The sequence below is a fragment of the Ischnura elegans genome, chromosome 1 (genome assembly GCF_921293095.1).
Source record: "Ischnura elegans chromosome 1, ioIscEleg1.1, whole genome shotgun sequence".
In the NCBI taxonomy this organism is placed as follows: Eukaryota; Metazoa; Arthropoda; class Insecta; order Odonata; family Coenagrionidae; genus Ischnura; species Ischnura elegans.
Window position 1 is genome coordinate 26,155,666 of NC_060246.1, and position 20,765 is coordinate 26,176,430.

Consider the following 20,765-nt stretch of genomic DNA (forward strand, 5'->3'; position numbering starts at 1 on the left):
TCCTTCTATGTTGGCTGGGATCATTAGCGAATCATTTACCCTGAATTTTCCTAATGGATGCAGTTTGAATATGAATGTCTAGAAAATATCTTCTCAAAGATATCTTGTAGATATCAGAAAAGCGGACATTCAGATACATATCTACAAAATATCTAGAAGATATTACAAGATATTTTCTAGACATTAGCTGAAGACATTCTAGATATTTTCTAGACATCTAGAAGATATTTTGTGCTATGTGGGTTTTGAGATATGTGTTGTTAGAGCTTAGCCATCGTTATGTATTTTATGTTAAACGCTAGATGAGTGAAATGTTTGACTTATGGTAATTCTTAAGTACTTAAAATGTTTATAGCTATTTTATGCTACAATGCTGCAAGATATCGGCAATGATTCGGTTACTATGATTTTTAAGTTCTTGCAATATTCCAAGTTTGTCCATTTAGTTTCGTGATGTCTTGTAAAGAACAAAACTTACTTTTCTTTTCCTTAAAAAGGGTATTATAGGGTTTGGAGTTGGCAACCTCCAAACAGAAGACTGAATAAAAGCCATGGCTCTGCTATGTCAGCACCTTCATTATACCCTCTAACACAATTCTAGTTAACCTGGTAAAGAGCCACGAACACAACAAGCATCTCAAGCCATGGTAAATATAAATACTATCATCAAAAAACTTTTCAAAGAAAAGAAAATAGATTTTAAAACTAAATGTACACTAGCCAAGAATAATAGCACTCGTACTAAACTTCATGGTTTGTTCAAAGACCACAAACCTGAGATTCCTTCAAGACCAGAGGTAAGTTTCATAAACAATCCGCATTATGAATGAGCTAAATTCATTGGAAATATCCATACTCATTTATCCTCAAATAAAACATCATAAAAGACTCCTTTCATTTTCTTCATAGAATGAAAAAGTAAGATTCCTTTAAATCACAAAATTTGCTCATTAAAAATCACTTTATACAAATGTATCACTCGAGTTAATATATTAAATATACTCATAGGTAAAATCATCATTGATCAATCGATATCGATATTTGTTGATATCGGTTATCGGAAGATTGTATAAAAAAAACATAATTTTGAACAAAGAGGACTTTTTAAAAAATAATTTCATAAAACTGTCAACCAACACTATATTTACAATACAAAGAAAACCAAGTAAAAAATGGAGTTCCATTAGATCTAAGGTGGCAACCATTCCACCTAATATCATTATGAATTACCTATTGACTAAGTGATTATTAAATTAACTTACAAAAGTCCTTTCATCAACAAATTCATTGATGTCTTATGCTTAGCACTGTCAGATGACTTTCAAGAACATACTGTTTTGAATCAATTTAAAAGCTTCCACCCTTAATAACTATTTACATATAGAATGTGAACAAAATAATTAACTACCTTTCCTTCATATGTCAGCTATAAGAAATCTTGATGGCTCCATTTTTATAGACTGGAGGATGACATGTAATACATCAAACACATTTTTAAATTCCATAAGCCATTAAAATACAAAATAAATATGGCTAAATTAAATAGTAGCATTTAGAGCTGTAAATGTAATGTAAGTGAAAAAGTATTTCACCAAAGAAGCCAGGAAAAAAATAAAGATATCCTGAAGGAAAAAAAACAATTTCCCAAACAACTACCTAATTCATTCCATTCTGTGCTCTTAAAACAATTTCTGACCACATACGCCAAATTCATTAATAAAATCGATCCATCAAATGGTCACCATTCCATTTCCTAAAAATTTAAGGATTAATAAAGTATAAAAATCCCTGGCGACGATTGTGAAAACTGTTACATAGGACAAACATTTCCTCATGCAAAAAATAGAATTTAACAACACAAGCATCTACTAAAAGTAACAGAGCTCTCAGCAGTTTTTGATCGCCCTATAAACAAAAATCACATTTTTGATTTTGATAACACCAGAATTTTAGATACAATGCAATTTATGAAAAAGAAAATTTAAAGAAATGGTTTACACATGTAAAAACAAAAAAAAATTGTGACAACTGCACAACTGGTACGTCACAAGAATTTTCTAAATTTGTTTTTTTAAAGCTATTGGTCAAAATAGTTTATTTGATATATCCTTCACTGTAAATTTATCTATAATAGTTGACCTACTTTTTTGTATGCATTGTCTCTCTCATCTTTTCATATAATAAGCCTTGAGAATGGAAAATAAACTGCTGAAACGTCAACATGCATGTTTTTTAATTAAAGAATCGTGACACGAGGAAAAAAAGAAATACAGTGATTCAAAGCATTTGCCCACTCAGCCTTTCTTGTTGTACTGCTTGCACATATTGTAATTAAAACTAATACATCTGCAATAGGGTCAGTTTAGTTATGTAAATTTAAGTCAGTCAGGCTCTAATACTTCAAACCAACTGATGAATATGACAGAACAACCTTCCACTAGAATATTACATCCTTCAAATCTTGTGTGAGGCTCACCCAAAACTGGTGCCAATATGTATTTATGCCTGTAATTGTGGACAGACACTATAAATTTAAAAAGGTACTCTTTTCCATGAAAAAAATTGGTAGACTTACTTGGTAGACAGGAGGTGAAGAAAGTACAGCAAAAATCTGGTATAGCATGACCAAATTTCAATAAATACTATATGTTTCTAGCTCATGATCAAGAGACATGCTTGGATCCAAGAAACTGCTCCAAAAATATGTTTAACCACAGATAAACCATGGCAGGCATTACCACAATTTTTCAAAAATGTACATCTCCCCTGTTTGATTACAATGATTTCTGGCCTGTCCCTGCAAAACAAATGTAGCTGCACCAAGAGTCTTTACCATACCTTGAAAGACATTCACACTATAAAATTCAAATACTAAAACAAAATAAGATTACCCGTGGAGTTTTCAGAAAATCATCAAAACTAATATGTATAATAAAATATAATACTTACACTTAAATTCATTTCCAGTGAGTGCACATCACCATTGAGGGAATGATATGTGCAAGATTTCTTCCGTCAAGAAATAAGCTTTACAGAGGTAAATATAAACAATTCATCAAATAAATATTTTTAAATTCATCCAAAAATATGTATTTATTTCTTAACAAGAATGCATGAACTTATGCAATACATAAAATTTTACCAACAAGAATCCATTACCACAAATGATTGAATGTCTTGAGCCAAGAATTTAAACAACAACGATCAAAATTTGAAAAATATACAACTATATTCCATATTTACAAGGTCATTTGTAAGATTATTAGTCCACAAAGGAGATTATCACATACTTGTTTGCTATCCAAAACTTAAAAGCTCTACAAATTTTAGCACCATAATTGTATCATTGGTAAGATATCACATTGGCCTCAAAATGTAAAAATAAAGAAGACAAAAAATAAATTGAACAAAGCATACATCATGCCTTAATCTGTGGGAATGAATGAGGCTAAATAACATACAATACTATACATTTGATGATTCAATGAATGAAAATCAATTTTAAACAGGAGAGGTTCACCAAAACTAGTATCAACACACATACCTGTAACTGTGGACAGTCACATATTAAAAATGAGAAAGAGATGCTGTTTTTGAGGAAAGTTCATTAGCAGATATCGTGAATATCAAAACCTTATTTTTTTCTAACTTACATCCCCACAAATTACAAAAGGACAACACATCGTTTTTCCAAAATAAAAGTAGAAAACAAATCCTCATATGTAAACATAAAATTTCATCATTATCATGAACGCTAACTCCCAATAATGAAGTTGATATGATAGATGAAAGATCAGATTCATTAGCAAATTAATTCCCTTCAAATCTAGATACCAGCAAGATATTATTGAGGGAAGGAAGAACTTGTTAAATGAAATACTTGGCATCAACATACATACTTAGCTATGTATCCACAGAGAAGATACAATACTTAAACCCACTAACTCCAAGCTCCATTTAAATCCTTACCAACAACGAGAGCAAAGAGCAATTCTAGAGTGCTTCCAAATGTATAGAAGTTCATAAATAAGAATATGTATACTTATTATTAAATTTCTAAATACATTTCATTATAATCCCGTAATTGTCTCTAATCATCACTTAACCTTATGTTTCAACAATTCAGAGTCATTTTCAAATGGCCAACAAAGGAAAAATTAAAAATAGCATTACCAGATAGTCACAGACAATAGTTCATAGAACATTAAAATGAACAAAAATAGACAATAAATCCTAATAGGTTACTCTAGCACCAGCAAAATTGGCAAAGCTCTTATAAAAATTGCACTTAAAGACCTGTCCATAGATAAAAACTGAAAACATGGTGCATTAATTGCTATATGATCCCTTTTCAGAAAAATAAATCCTTTCTACTCCAAAATTTTGAAGACACTGTTCAAAGACTGGAATGAGTAAGTTGAGTGAAAATGAAACATTAGATTCGATGGAGATTATCAGCATTAGGTAACAATACTTATGAATTTTTTTATAGAATGGTGAAGATCCCAGTGATTTGAAGACTAAACAATCAACTCCCATATTTCATTCCCTGATAGGCAGAGCAAAAATTTTAAGTGAAAAACTATTCTAGTTCCTCCTGTACAGGCTGTGTTGAAAAAGTTTTGCCCGTGATTTTAAAGTGAAGCAATTAATTGTAGCGGCTCACTGAATGGTTTGAATCAGAGGAGGGTAAAACAAAGTTAAAAAGCATGGTCACACATTTGACTCGAAACATCCCAAGAATAAGGACAGTATTTTTTGTAAAATAAATTTTTGATTCACACAACATTTCGAAATTGGTAAGTCATAAAGTACATAGCTATAGCATTTCAGTTGAAACTAGGAAAGAGTTCAATGGAAACTTTTCCAATGATAAGGAAAGCCAATGGCATTAATAACTTGTCAAAAAGCTAAGTCTTTTGTGGCACTATGGTCATTTTTAAATCCATTGATTAAATCAGAGATGAAGCCCTCATTGGATGGCCACAAGCCACCATCAGTAAGAATAATTCCCACTAGTACTTTTTGGCATCAGTTTTTTTTATCCATGAGACCTTATGACAGTTGGTAAAACTGTAAAAGCTTATATGGAAGGGAAAGACTAAAGCCAAGGGTTCAACTCTTCTAGCTCATTATTGCACCCTAATGACTTGCCAGCCAACCACTTCTTCTTCATGGCTGGCTTCCTGACTGATTTAAAATGGCCATCACTGCCCCAGCACCCTAGAGTGGATCCAGGATATTTTTCTGGGGGGGGGGGGGGGCACAAGGGTCTGAAAGGCAAACGGTGTTGTCATATTTGAGATTAAAAACAACATAAAACAACTACTGTACGAAATGTTATCAAGAAAGTTACCTATTAATATGAAATTAAATGATTGAGGCTCCGTAATTCACAAAACAAAATGAACGTAATGATAACGGTATTAAAATTCTTGCATATTTTTCAAGTATCTGGGGGGGGTACATTCCCCCATCCCCCCCCCCCCTCTAAATCTGCCTATATCAGCCCCCCCACAATGGTCCTCCCCAATTTCTTTATTCTTCAGGAAATTATCTCTGCATGCTTGTCAAAATTAAAGAGGTTTGCACCAAGGCTCTAAAAGTCATTTTGGAGAAGGCCAATCACAATGCTTTCATTAACTGGAAATCTAACAGGATAATCTAACATATCAATATGTAAAGAGCCAATGCTGAAATAATCTCATCCATAGCATCGATCTGAACAAATATGTAGTATTTTTCACAGGCTTACTGACATTTATTAACAGACCCATTCTGTATATGAGGCACCTAAAGAGATATGAAAAGATTGATTGATGAGCAGATGAATTGATTCTCTCTCATTAACATGTAACTGAGCCATTGTGATTACAAAATGGATTTTTCTCATGATTGAATAAAATGACTTCTTATTGATAAAAATATTCTTCCCTCTACCATACTTAAAACCAGAATGACAAAATTCACTAATTTTCTTCATATGCACCTAAAGAGTTGACAGTAATTTCACAAGAGTATGACATCTAAAGCTGTCAAGACCAGAAGAGGGCAGGAAAAAATCCCGGCAAGGAAAAGAAGCATTTGAAAGAGCAAGGAATAAAGACACACATGTATGCACTACTTTACGAGTAGGCCATCTGTAGCATGCAAACTTGTAACAATTCCACACTTGTCTCATAGGAATAGGAGCGATTGGTTTCCATTCACTTAAATTGAATTCTTATCCTTTTAAAAGATGCAATTTTCCTCACTTATAATTATAGTAAAAGCATTGATAATGTTCCGTGATACTGTGAAGAAATCATGAAAGATGCCAAGAACACCCAAAATTCTGTTACTGAGAAAGTAGGGCATTTTACATAAATTTACATTTAGTGTACTCAAGACATTGACGCATTTTGGAGACTTGGGAGACTAAAAATTATGAGTAGGTTAAATCTCGAATGACTGAATGTCACATGAGCAAATGCCCATCTTCTAACCTCCATTTGACACATTGTGATATGTGAGTAAAGAAAAACTAGTCTCTTGATCACTTCCAAATCACGGAGAATGACCAGGAGAGTGCAAGACAGTGTTGGGATATGAATAGAGGTTTGCTGATCAAGGAATTATGAACACAATATTGCTGATGGTAAACTGATGAAAGAGTAATGCCACATCTCAGCATAATTATACTGATATTATGTCACATACATCCTAGTAAAGTGTGCAGATTATTTTTAAGGGGCCAATGAGCTAAAATATGTACCCATGTAGATTTTTTAGCTTCTCCATTTGAACCTTATAAAATGTTAATGAAAAGCTGACTTGACACTACATGACATACACACGAGAATAGGCCACCTAAATCCAGTCTGATAGTCCACTTGGCACAAAAAATTGGTTAATTAATTTAAAATCAACAAAATTTCTCACGAAAATGATTCCCATAGTCAGAAAGTTATTGCAAATGCCCAATGGTACTTTGAAGAGACTCAAATGAATTGAATATTTTGTCAAGATCCAGTTTTCATTATGAGAAAGAGATTGTGAGCCATAGGTTCTCTTTTTCTCAAGTTAACTAGACACTATCTTACCCAACCCATGTCTCCAGGTGTGCCTCCAATGCAGATAAAAACGAATCAGCAAGTAGGGCAGGTAGGGGGGAGGGGCAATGAATGCAGCGTTTACTTGTACATATTAAGCTGTGCAAGTGGACTGATATTTTTATTGGCACATTGGCCACTAATTAGTAATATATTAATGCCACAGTGAAACTATTAGGCATTCAATAAACAACTTAAGAAATGACTTTAAGTTATGCACCACTTGGTCATACAATATTTCCAGAAATTTTGGAGGATGTTGAATTTCGTAGTTTCTCGTCCTGCCTCCATTCAAAATAAACTTGATGTAGCAGATTATTCATGAAGAACAGACAAAATAACTACTCATCATGAAAGTTATAGAGTAACCATGCATTAATCCTGCGTGAAGATTGACTGTCTCCCTAAATCAATTGCCTCTAGAAAAGAAAGAGGTTTTTCAAAAACAAATTATTTCAGAGAGCACGACCACATCAAAAGGTAAAAAAAAATTCTTTAAAAAATGTAGGAGTTCAATCCATTTTTATACCTCTTTAAATATTTTTTTCAATAACAACTCCTTTGCAACTTCTTTTATGCAACATCTACTCCTTAATTTAGAACATAAATCTTATTTTCTGGTATTCTCATGTCAACGAAAAATTAAGTTGGTAATGTGATAATTAGCCAGCCTTCCATTGGAGAGTTCAGGCTCTATCACAAGCACTTGTATGGAGAATTAATAAGGGAGATATCCACATAGTACCCAATTAAAATATTGGAATTAGGTTAACCTACTTAATATAAACAGCTTTATAGTGGCAGCCACTTTTACACGCGTAAGCAATTGCCATAAAAAAAATTATGGGAGATGGTTCATTCCGAGGGGTTCGTCTCGGGGGAGTTCTTACCGAGAGGGTACATATGATACTGCATCTCATAAAAAATTCGAGGGAGGTCTGAACATCGACAGCTACGATGTTTAGGTCACTCTTATCTCAAATAAATCATACGAATAATAGTTTAAATTAAACATAAAGAGAACCTACGTACTCTGAAAAAAACGGTGAGGTATAAAGCACCATTTCAATCACAGTTTGACTTTGGTAAATAATCGGAAGAGTAATCCAGCATCACTGGTGTACCTTTTCTGCAATAAGGCAGACAAAACTATATGGGTAATGATAGCAGTGAGACCCCATATCTTGTGGTTCTCGGTGATGTAAACAGGCATACAATAACCTCTAACGAACTTGGTGTACCTTGCATTTTGTGGTTCGCATAGCTCTTGCAGTGGAACCACGAAAGTTTCCTCAACTTCGTGAGGATTCGTTTTTAACTTGGAAACATCCACTTCCCCGATGAAGCCCAAGACAGGCATTACCCCCATTTTCTTGTCCCACGTACCTATGAAATTGGCAGTGCACCACACATCGACAGAATCTTGAGGAATTCCTAATTCTTCCTCAGTTTCCCTGAGGGCTGTGTGAACAAGGTCTCTGTCCGTGTCATCCCTCATCCCCCCAGGAAACGACACCTGACTAGCATTCTTCCTCATTGAGCTAGACCGAAGGGTGTATAGCAAAGATACACGACCGTTGGCGACGCAAATGGGGACAAGAACAGCTGCTTGTCTTCGAGGCACTTCACCAGGCTTCAATCTTATCGCAGGCATTTTTTGTAGACGGGACACGCACTTTTCCCTATTGTTTTGATTAATAACGGATTCTAGAGTGATATCACTGGATAATTTATGCATTTCCTTGGCACAAACTTTCACTATACGGTAGCTTGCTCCGATGATTCGCGCCATCAGCTGCAAAAATGAATTTAATATTAACTGGAGAACACGATATCAATAGCGTTCTTGATCTTTGTAATGGTTGAAGGTGAAACTTCTCCATCGGTTGAGCAATAACCGCTCAGCCAAAATACTTACCGCACTGCCAATAATCATACAACCCAATCACAAGGCCTTTGCTCATCTTCCGACATACGGATTATGCAATGATGAACACGCAATATGGCAGTTTTAGTATTGATACAAATAATTTCAGAACCTATTAATCTCCATAATTAATTTCTCAGAGACATTTGAAGTAGATAAGCGATTTTGACACTTGAAATTTCTGCACAAAAACCTTTGCAGACTCCTTTTCGCCTGCATACGCTTCATGACCTTCAATTTCGGCGGTCATGACGTTTCAACTGTTTCGCGGGAAGTTCAATAGCGTGAAAGAGTGTCTCCAGCAACAAAAACGTGAGAAACATCATTTCAGTTATTTTTGTCAGGATAATTTGATGTGAATTGATGAAAAATGTTGTGTGCAGTTGTAGAAAACAGAATCAGAGTTAACAGACTTCATTTTTGAGGAAGGTCATGGTTGCATTTAGTGAGCCGTTCTCAGAATTTAATATCTAACCAATAGAGAAACCAGTATACATCTTCGCTCAATGAAATAAAATCGGAAATTTTCACTCACTCTTATAGGAAACTTATCCCACCGAAGTATTTGTACTCATCAGTATATAATTCATACCCCCAACCACTATCTTCTGCCCACAGCTGTGGGATTGCACATGATCAATGTGGCTTGAAAAATAACATTTTAAAATCAAATTTTTATCGAGCGGCAAAGTTTGGACGAATATCAGGGTCTCAGGTCCAAATTTTCATTTGTGCAATTTATTTTCAACAAACATATTGAGAATATACAAAAAATATACATAAAGAGCGAGGCTAAAACCAGAGAAGTTTTAGGTGATTCACCAAAGAAGGAGGTATATTTAGGAGGGGGTTGAAGGGTGTATACTGAAGGTGATCTCCTTAGCATTGTGGGGGGATAACACTGAACCCTTAGACCTCCCACTAATTACTATGACTTTGATGAGAGATGGATGTAAGAATTACAAAATGAGTAGGAGTGAGCTATAAAATAGTAGGAGTACAAGTGAGCATGCAACCAAGATGAAGACCATTGTCCTCACACAGATACAGGACGGATTGAAGAGAGTTAACTTTATGGCTAGAACTATGGCTCCTCCCTCTCTCCACCGGAAACACATAGCATTTCTATGAGGTCTTGGCCTTAATTCAAAGTATCTTCCATGAACTCTGGTATAGTCTATCTAGAGGTATGCAAATACATATATCCACATGTATATAACACATATGGCATATGGGATTGAAGGCATGGTATTTGGAGGAGGCAACCGACAGCTAAGCTCATTTCGCCCTGGGGAAAGTGTAGGGTAGAAAGGGTGGAGAGAAACCTGGCATCAGCATTAGCCTGCTCTTGATGAAAGGTGCCAAGGGGACCATGGCTTAACGTACCAATTGACGGATGGAGTGAACTTGAAGAGCTCACAACAGAGCATGCTCTGTTCTGCACCCAAGTAGGAATCTGACAGTCTCTGAAAAATCTCTGCCACCGCTGAGATTTCAAATTTGGGTGGGTGGCCAACACTCTAGCCACCACAGCAGCCCAAACTCCCTTGGTTAAATAATGAAATAATGGAAATTATGAAATAACTAGGTAAAACAGGAACTTTTTTCATTGATTTCACAATATTGACTCAAGTGATTAGAAGTTTCACTAATCCTAATTAAATTGGTTTTATTCATACCTAAAGGGATGATACCAAAAGAATCCAATGGTAACTTGTCGGTATGGGCATCTCATCTCTAGTGGAGTGCCTTAAGGGTTAGTTCTCTAGATCTGGCCACTGCTGTTATTGTTGTATGTAGAAATCCTCTGCATGCATTAAAAAATGTAAACATATGATGTACGCTGATGATCTCCTAATTTTTGTACACTATCTCCCACACAACTTCCCAAGGAATTTAGTTTGCCAATGGAGGGACTACTTTCATTAAAGGGAGTGTAGCCAATGGTCCCATTCTTGAAAGAAAGAGTTTTGGCCATGAAGATAACATGGGTCTTGCAGAGCACGTAAGAAGGGAGGATTTATTTTTCTTGTTCATGTAGACCAAGGGTGAAATTTGCGACAAAAAAAATATTTGTCTGAACAGGGATTCCCTTGGTGTGTATTTGCACATGTACTCAATACTGTAAATTAAATCACATATTTTATCCCCTGCTCTTGTAGGTTTTTCCCAAAGTCTCGGGTACGCTCATTCACACAAGTTTCTCCCTTTGAAAGGGTTAAGGATTTAAATTATGAGAGTGAGCCATTGATATCTTAATATGGCTGCTAGCTAAATTGCAGGTTACTAATAGATATCAATTGCAAGCTTAGTGAGCTATCACTGGTAGAATAGGGGATGTTTGTTTGCTGCATGGGTTGGAGGCTTATGCCTATGCATTAGCTTATCCCTATGCATTAGAACCTCATGGTTTCAATCTGTCAATGGACAATAAAGAAAATGAAATGCAAAGGTTCCCATGTTGAATATTTATGAAGTAGGTATTCATTGAAATGAAAACAACTACTAAAACTTCAATTTTTATTGACAGAATTGTTGTTGTTGACTGCAGCACATGTTTAACACAACCTTTATTTTGAATTTCAATTGCACAGGTACAATACCAATAGAAAAAAAGACATCCAATTATTATATTAAAAAAATGAGCTTAGTTGTATTATTCCAATGATTGAAGGGTAAAACCACATAATAGCCACAAAATGTGAAAACTAAAATTGAATAACATCTTATTAATATTCATTGGTTTTCAACTATCAAAGGAAAAACTGTTTATCTATATAGAGGTGTATCTGAACAAAACTCTGTAACAAATGTGTGTAAAAACTTATTTTGCACATAACAATGCAGTGTACTTAATCTGAGTATGACATGTTAATTAAAGCTTCTATCACGAGTCGCAAAAGTGGTCATTCAAAAACCACGGTTTGACACAACAACCAACAATAACTACTCATCCATTCAAACATCATTGTCTTCAAAAAATAAATTAATAGCTAGAAATATTTCAAGGAGAGATTCAATGAAAAGTGAACTACATTACTTGTGCTCAGAAATTTCATGCTTGATGTGTGAGGAACACACATTGCCTGGGTTGAAGCTCCCAGTGACCAGGCAGGAGTAGAAAAGGACAAGGGCTCTCTGGGAGAGTTTGAATCATCTTATGGCCAGCCCCCAGTTATCCATAACTGTGGTTTAAATAAACACTCAGGGTTATTAGATACAGGCAGCAAGAATGTTAGGCAAGCTCCAGATGGCTAAAGAAGGCATTATTTGGGACTCATTAAGCAACTTTTCGAAAAATATGAATAATGTACAAATGACAGAACCAGGAATACACTATTCACTCACTCTGGGAAAGATGAATAAGGCAAAAATTATAAGCAGTATGGGAAAACGTATAATCAATACACTTTAAACTCCAAGACAGCCAAGAAAATATTTCATTTTGAAAACCAAAACAAATGGGTTACATTGCAAGCAATTATGTACAGATAAATTAAAAATATTGCTCCTCCAGTGTTTGAATTTGAAGGGAACCTTTAGATGCATGACCTTCTTCACAACAAAAAGTATTGCCACTGAACAATGGAAAATGCACATCGGAACTTTAAGCTTTAAACAAAAGCAAGAAATTCAATAAAATCCTAGTTGTAACACATGACTGAGGTACAAAAAGATGTTCTATGATAGTTAGATTAAGCTCACAATCATCAGAAAAGGTTAGTGAAATAACTTATATAAAGATAAAAATAAACAATGATGCTTGCTTAAATGAATGCTTCATTTTTGTGACAAGATATCAGAAATATTTACACTATGAAGTTATAAACTTCGAATTTCATAATTGAGGAGTCCAGGGTATATGCATCTTATTAGGAACTCCAAAACATGGGTCAGATCTTTTTACAAAATAATGGCTTTGGTAACAACACCTAGGGAGCAAAGACAACAATGGGGAAACAAAGCCATTGGTGTACAACAGTGTGCTTTCTAGTTCCTTGCATAGCAATTTCTCCCCTCTCCCCACATGGGTGGCCACATCTTCCTGGGTGATTGGTGGCACATTTTAACGGTCACTGAGAAGGCAAGCATACTAGCAGTCTCCTCCATCTGGAGCCAAGGTTTATGGGTGGGTGGTCGAGATGACAGGCAGAGACTGAAAGAGCTATTTAGGTCTTGCGGTGGGTAGTTGAGATGATCATTAGGAGGGTGAGAAAGAGTCTGTAGAGGCATTACTTTCAGCCTTGTCCTGCCCAAACAAATTCATTCCAATATTCAAGAGTTCTCACGAAAATGCAATCACCAAGACAAATCTAACAAATAATGGCGACAACTTAACCCTTCCAATTGACACTTTTGGCAGATTGCCACTTACAGGCATAAGTCAAATGCTCATTTTTTTAAGTCAGGTAAGAAAAGTCACACAATCATTGAGACCAATGAAATGAGTAAACATCAAATGCCATGGTTAGGATATATTGGCAAGAACAGGGTCTGGAGATTTATCTATTCGTTTGTGCTATTCACATGGCACAAATTCGACCAGCATTAGGAAAGGATGGCAGAATTCCTTATTTAAAGTTGCTGGGGTGAGGGGATTGGAGTAATTAACGATTAGAATGCAGTTTTGGAGCAACTGGATAAAGATCAATATGTGGTACGAGGCCACATGCTTGAAGAAAGTAACCAGAAAAAAAGAAATACAGTGCCAAAAAGACTTTTAGGGGTACATTTTAAATTACGCCCCTGTGATACCCTAGGTAGCTCTATCACCAATAAATTAGCCAAAGAAGGTAACCACTTATTTGTTTCTCATGGCAACTATGATCAATACTTCATGTTCTGGAAATACCAAGTCCTTTAGGTCTATAATATGCTGGAAAAGCTAGGCACATGGTATTAAGTTTTAAAAATTATTCAGACTCTTTTTATTCTGTTTTCCTAATCACTCCAAAATACAAAGGCAGGGCTCGCATATTTGGCATATTTGATGTCACTGAATGACGGGGCATTGGGAGAGAGGGGGGGAGGGGAACCTTGAGGAATGAGGGGGGAAATGGTGGCTGAAATCTTGGGTCGCAGGCTATCATCCCCTCCACCTCCAAGCTACATTCCACTGTATTCTCGGAGGCGCTCGATGGAGAGGGACCAGCCGTTTCGACGAGGTTTGTGAACCTCAAATATTCCACTGACATCTCTCCCTCCATTCCAATCTTCACACAAATTTTTTTAGCACGTGGTCACATACAAGCATGTGTACACGCACACAATCACACAAAAGGATAATTTGATACACATTAGTCTATACATATACAATCAATACATAGCTAAGATTTTTTTTCCACACATGAGAGAGTGAGGGACGAGGCGATATGACATAGGCGAAAAATAAGGAGAGACACGGCAAAGCTCTTGCAGCTGTCCCCTTCCTCTGTCAACAATCCTATCCCCCCCTCTCCCATACCACGCCCCATTCTCCTCTCCCATGCAACACACAACTGAATTGTTCCAACTAACTTTCTCCTCCTTCCTCCACTTTCCTATCCGCAAGCGTATTTTCATCAGTGGACAATTCTTCAGTGGAGTGGGATCACAGAGGAGGGGCAGGGCAGAGATTCGAGAGGAATCCAATCCCCTCATTTGCACAGAGAGAGCATGGGTTAAGCTCTACACTCACGGTTGGGTGGGAAGGACATATTACTTCTTTTAAATAAAGAAAAAAAACAATTTACATGAATAATACCCACACACGAGAGGGAAAAGAATCTCAACACCGGTCACCTAAAAACCCTGCTTGTACCATGTATATATGTATAATAATCATAGTGTTCTCTAATAATCCATCACAATATTCATTCCTCTAAAACATTTCCGATAAGTAATTCTACTCACTAATTCCAGTAACGTCCAGCGTTCTGTCATCGGTTCAAATAATCATCTTTTGCATCCGCTCATCATAACGCTCTCTCATGCCTCTGTGTCCAGGGGCATCAAGGAAGGGGAAGTGAGCACTTTTGACGCCAGAGGGAGGGGCTCCTCTCGATCCTCTCATTTGACTGTCCAGGGTGAGCCAGCCACCCCCGTGATTGCCCCAACCCCCTGTGCTTCATGCCGCGCCTCTGCGTTGGCTCTTCTCACCTCGGGGAATTCAGGGATGACTCTGACACATCATTTGATGGTACGTCGGTGGGCATGGTCCATAACTTTGGCTCTTCCAGCTTCAAAATACCTCAAACCCTCAGCGCTTCTTTTTTTTTTAATTTTTCTAAATTTTTTTATTTTATGCCGCACCACCATGAATCTTGCTCGGGTGCGTTTTTAGGCATCTGTGGGGTCATGGCACAAAGCCTCTATCATTCTTTTTATTTCGGATCACCATTTAAAGACCTGCTTCTCCTCCACCTCATCACGGCGATTCCAGGTGTGACTCCTGAGAGATTGGCTGTGCAACCCCACTTTCACTTGCTTCTCCACCACTGCTGCACCTTTTCTTGCAGCTTCCTGCAGATTCCCGACAGCAACCTCCGTCAGATCCCCGCACCCTCCTGCTCTTCACCTCCCCCACCCTCCTCTTCCCCTTGACCACCTTCCCCCTCCTCTGGCGTCACCTGAAAGCGTATCCTCTCAACACCCCCATCCTCTCCGCCCTCCTCTTCGACGGGCTCCACACCCTCCTGCCCCGATTGCGGCGGACTTGGAGGAATCATGCTTTGGTACCAGTCTCGGTTCTCTTCAAGCGTGTCAAGTATGTCTTGGGCATCAGGATGAACAAGGTCAGCCCACGTTTCCCAAAGTGGATGGACAATATAATCGATGAAGCCAACCTAAAAGCAAGAAATGACTGGCATTAGTACAATAAAACTAGCTCACAGAGAAATTCGGAAAGGCTGTATATGGAAATATTAGCAAAGGTTTTATTGGCACTGAATTTGCATGAGAACTTGCTGAATTTTGGACTGTTAATTTCATCGCCGATAAGAAGGAAAAATATTCAACCAGATGGTGAATATTTATCTCTCATGAATTCTGACTGCAAAATGACCATGGTATTGATAATTCTGAAGACTTTGCAACGCATTTAAATTTTAGATTGAATGATTTCTCATAGTCTCAAGTTGTCAACTGAATTTCAGGGATTGCTCTTTGATGTGAGGAAATAAAGTAGAGTGGCTATTTTCAATGAATATGCTGTGAGCTCTTGATTTCCAGGAGTAGGGATTAGTTTTTAAAGAAAACTTATTCATTTCCAATACAAGAATATTCTCATGTAGAAAAATAATGGGGATGATAATATTGGTAAACTAGAAACCCTTGCCTTTATATTATAATAGGTACTCTGTTGTTGGAAGACAGAAATATTTTATGCCAATATGAAAAAGACAACTACAAGAGAAAAGAATGTGACTTTGAGAGTTGCCCTTTCATCAATTAATGTTACAAGTTAAGTTTTTCAATCCCCTTATTTCATTTTTCAATAACTCACATCTCTTTGGGCATTGTACACCTCACATTTTTAAATAGAAAGACATACACCGCTGTAGGGAAGTAAAGGGGCTCATTAATTACCTGTGACTTCTCAATAGTTGCACTGTGCCTGTCACACATTGGGCTTATGTCCATGGACTGCTCCCGTTCCCTGTCTCCTTGAAGGAAGAACTCTTCCATGATAAGGCTCACCCATTGTCTATACAGCTCTAATGGTTTTGTGGGATTGCTCAAATCAGCGCAATGGACTAGATTTTGCAGAACCTATAAAGTAAGAAATATTCATTGATTTTACTATTCTGAAGCACTTAAATATTTGAATATTCTTAGGCCTTGAATAATAGGGTATGCAGAGGTATATCCTAAGCAAAGCCATAAAAAATACGTTAAAACTATGTAAATGACACATATTGCATTCAGAAACACTCAAAGTTAATTTTTTTTAGTAAAAACTAGATCCAGAGGAATTTAGGCCAATGCTGCCAAACATTTACTCTGGATTTGCATAAAAAGACCTAACATTTTTACCATGGCTATTATTTATTATGAGCTGAAGTGTTGAAATGTTTATCAACGATTCAGTTTTCATTTTGCATTTTCAGATAAAAACATCTAATTTTTTTTTAAAACCTTCAAATTTTTGAAATTTCAATAAAATCATGACTAGAGGTAAAAATAATGATTGAGATGTTAAATACTACTTTGAAATTGCCCATAGCATGCATTGACAACAAAAATGCATGAACATAGGAATTGTCACTCACAATCTAAGACAAGCATTTATAAAATTTGTTAAAAATTCATTTACTGTCTCCAGACAGTTCTACTGAATGATGATAGATAATGGATATTCCTTTGAATATTTCTATGCTCTAATGTGACTAGAAATAATAGCCAAGTTTTGAAGTAAAAACATATGTACGTATTCCATTTTTCATTGTTTAGGTTAGAGTTAGCTGAAGTTACCACACCCAACAGCAGTACATATACTGTTGTAATGTAAATTAGGTTGACTATGAATAGTTGAATGAAAATTGCCATCAGAAGTCAAAGTACTATATAAACTAAATGCATTACCTGAATTCTATCTGTGTAATTGTCCAGAAGAAGGACCCCAGAACCTGCCACTTTCTTGGTCTCGACCATTGTTTTAAGGTCTGCCAGCAGACTCATATGCTTTGACATATCTGTGGCAAGAACCTGCACACAAAGAAAGAATCAACTGTGTTAGCTGACATAAGCAAGATGTGATTCATTTGCCATTTGTAACAAATTAACCTAAAGGTAATAGTTTCTGGCTACCAAAAGGCTTAGCTGCAAATCATTAGTAGGTATGTAACATTTTACATAAATTTCTCCGGTAAAGCAGGCATTTTTATTCTCCAATGAGTCTTATTTCTAAAGATTTGTACAAGTGCATGTATTTACCAGTGATATAATATGCTAAGATATGCAAGATAAAAGTTACATAAGAAGACCTATACACCTTATGATTGACCAGTTAATATAAAGAGCTGCAAGCTACCAGCATACAAGCAATAATTACTCTTACACATAAATTTTACTTACCATGTCAATGACCATTTTTCGCAGAGTTTGGCGTTGCTTCTTGTTTAGATTGACAAATATGTCACAGTCTTCATTCTGCAATAACTTAAAGGCTACCGCCAAGTGATGATTTTCCAATACAGACTCATCATTGTACATGAGTGCCAGCTCAGAACCTTGACAAAAGAAAGATGATAAGAAATTAGTGAATAGTGCAAAAGTTACTGCTACAGCTAAAGAAAAATCACATATAAAAATAATTCGATGTAAAACTAGGCATCGGCAAATTTTCAACTTACTTGAGTTGATGAGGAACTGATTTGTGAGGCCAGGGTGGTCCACATCATGGATAGATGCGGCAAATATGGCTGCAATAATCTCCAGGGGGGTAAATACAGACTGAAAATGGATGAAAATAAGAATTATCTCCCTAGTCTCCAAGATAAAATGTGAGTGAGGGTCATCACGGAAATTTGCATCAGTATTGCAGCCCAACAAAAACGTCAAAAATCTTGCTTGACCCAATAAAATGAGGGATCCAGGCAGATTTGAGTAGCTTTAGGCAGAAACCAGCCAATGTTTGAATTATTTAGCAAATCCTGTCTCCCTTTAAAAGTTTGGTTTGAGCCTTCCACAAACTTTGGTGTGGCAATGGTCATCTACATTGAAAGTCCGTATAGTCTTATAGTACAGTATTTCTAAGTCTTCCCCATACTGCTACCACTATGTCCTAGTTGAGAAGCTGAATATTTTAGCTATTCCCTACAGTAGTACCTACTGTAGAATCTATCTAACAGAGATCTTTTTGTTGTAAGTTATTAGAAATAATATTGAATTGTATAGAATTCAAAAAAGTTCATTTTGACTGTAAATATGGGTATGATTTTAAGAAAAAAAGCTGAAAATCCCTTCACCCACCCTGCTTGCTGTGGCCCTGTCAAGAACCATCAACTAATGCGATTTGGATAGATAGCCAACAATTCTCCCTTACCTCCAATGCAGGCGAGTTTAGGAGTACATTAGTGGACTGTGTGACATCTGCAGCATGCAAGGAGTTGTGGTATGGTATATCTTTAAGGTAGTGATCTTCCAGAGTCATCATGAAGTTGATGAAAGTTTTAGCGGGAATCATGAATATCTGTAAAAGCTCCCGCTCCTGAAAATACATTAAACCATAAATTAGCCTAAAAAAATCAAGTGAAGTTCCTTTGTAATTTTGATCATCATAATCAGTTTTAGATACAGTTCATTCATAACTACAATACGAAAACATACCAGGAAGACAGTGTATGCCACAGCAGTAAGAGGGCGGTTGTTGGACAACTCTCCAATTTTGAACATATCGATGCCCCAACGGTCGATTTCATCCAACGTCTGTGGAAGAGGAAACATGCGTATTAAAAAATCAATTTCATTTCATGATATTTTCCATAGAATTAAAAATACATTGTAGAGTTACATTGCACAAACTAAATTTTAGATCATTTTCCACGCTAATGATTATCTTTGATGGATTTATTATGTTAGCCAATAAAATTCATCACCAACTGAACTGGAATTACACCTAAATTTTTTAATCAAACTGGCTCAGATTACTTTGTTAAGTAAAACAAGGACTTCATTATAAGTAGACCAGTAACTACATGATTGACAAGCCAATCTCTCCAAACACTTCCCGATTCTCCCCATTTGACTCCACCTTTTCCCCCTTGAAACAAATATTTTATCAATGCAAAAGGTGAAAAAGATAAAGAAAAGGAATGACTCAAAAACCATGGTGAATCAAAAAAGGGATGCCTAATGTAAATCAAAATGATCATAAATGATCTGTCTAGTTATCCATTTGGGGTTTACCTACCATAGAAGAGATAGAAATCTAATTTTTACCATATGCTATTTGTCCATGATAATAATCATATCAAAAAACGTCCAAAAGGGTGGTCACCAAACCCCATTATGTCATGAAATATCTCCATGTAAAACGGGCCTGTCTGTGTATTTTGAAAAATATTTGTTTTAATAACGTTTTGAATGAGCCTTGAGCCAACGGTAAGAGTATAGCAGGTTTTGAATAAAAGTTTTTTTTTTAATTTTTAAATAAATTTCTAACTATGGGGGGTTTACCCGCTTTGGGGCTTATCCTCTCTTAGAATAAATTTTACTATACTCTCTTGGTCCATCATGAAATTCAAGGTAAACTTGGATATCTGTTGAATTATACTCAATTTGATGATGACACTGCCATAGTCATATCTAAGAGAGTCTAAATACGCCTATGTTCACAGCTAAGCATCCAAGTAGTGATGGACAACCTTCACCTTTATGGTCACCGTCACCCTAAGGGACAAAACTACCTAGCTCACCTTGCCCAATTCCTCTTCCCTGTCCGTCTCCACTCCAAACTTGGGCAGCTTCTCGCCAGAGTAGCTGTTGGTGTGCTGCAGCGGCCTCTTCACCCCGGAGATCTGTGACATGGTGCGAGCGCCCGACCCATCGGTGCGGTCGGCCTCGGGCGGTGCGCCCTCGGCGGCCGCAGCGGCTGTCGACCCATCGCCCTCGGCGGCTGCAGCGGCGGGCACGGACGACGACGAAGAGGATGCGGGAGATGCAGAGGCGCAGGCGGCTGCCGTAGCGCGGTGCCCTGATGACCCATCGCCGGTGGTGTCCTCGATCCGCAGAGAGGGCAAGTCCAACTCCTGCTGCTTATCTGCACG

The 20,765-nt window shown here is 36.8% G+C and overlaps 2 protein-coding genes across 9 annotated transcripts in view; both read right to left on the minus strand.

Moving 5' to 3' along the window:
• Positions 1-3,074: 3,074 nt before the first annotated feature.
• Positions 3,075-9,250, minus strand: LOC124157639 (mitochondrial coenzyme A diphosphatase NUDT8). Of its 2 annotated transcripts, XM_046532552.1 has the most exons (3): positions 9,010-9,250; positions 8,478-8,886; positions 3,075-5,273 (listed from the first exon to the last, which is right to left on the minus strand). In XM_046532552.1, the coding sequence occupies exons 1-3, from the start codon at positions 9,025-9,027 to the stop codon at positions 5,224-5,226; spliced, it is 477 nt and encodes a 158-aa protein (XP_046388508.1). In that variant the 5' UTR covers positions 9,028-9,250; the 3' UTR covers positions 3,075-5,223. The 2 variants fall into 2 exon arrangements, with proteins under 2 accessions (XP_046388508.1, XP_046388499.1); XM_046532543.1 differs by having other exon boundaries at positions 3,075-8,886; positions 9,010-9,249.
• A 2,274-nt stretch (positions 9,251-11,524) lies between these two features.
• LOC124157648 (cAMP-specific 3',5'-cyclic phosphodiesterase-like) overlaps positions 11,525-20,765 on the minus strand; it is a 970,120-nt gene continuing 960,879 nt past the window's right edge. For all 7 annotated transcript variants that reach the window (XM_046532584.1, XM_046532613.1, XM_046532575.1 and 4 more), the window contains 8 exons: positions 20,415-20,758; positions 19,327-19,425; positions 19,043-19,207; positions 18,351-18,450; positions 18,073-18,227; positions 17,581-17,703; positions 16,585-16,767; positions 11,525-15,842 (listed from right to left, as the gene is read on the minus strand). In XM_046532584.1, coding sequence (XP_046388540.1) covers positions 15,546-15,842; positions 16,585-16,767; positions 17,581-17,703; positions 18,073-18,227; positions 18,351-18,450; positions 19,043-19,207; positions 19,327-19,425; positions 20,415-20,758 — 1,466 coding nt within the window. In that variant the 3' untranslated portion in view covers positions 11,525-15,545. The remainder of the gene's footprint in view (positions 15,843-16,584; positions 16,768-17,580; positions 17,704-18,072; positions 18,228-18,350; positions 18,451-19,042; positions 19,208-19,326; positions 19,426-20,414; positions 20,759-20,765) is intronic.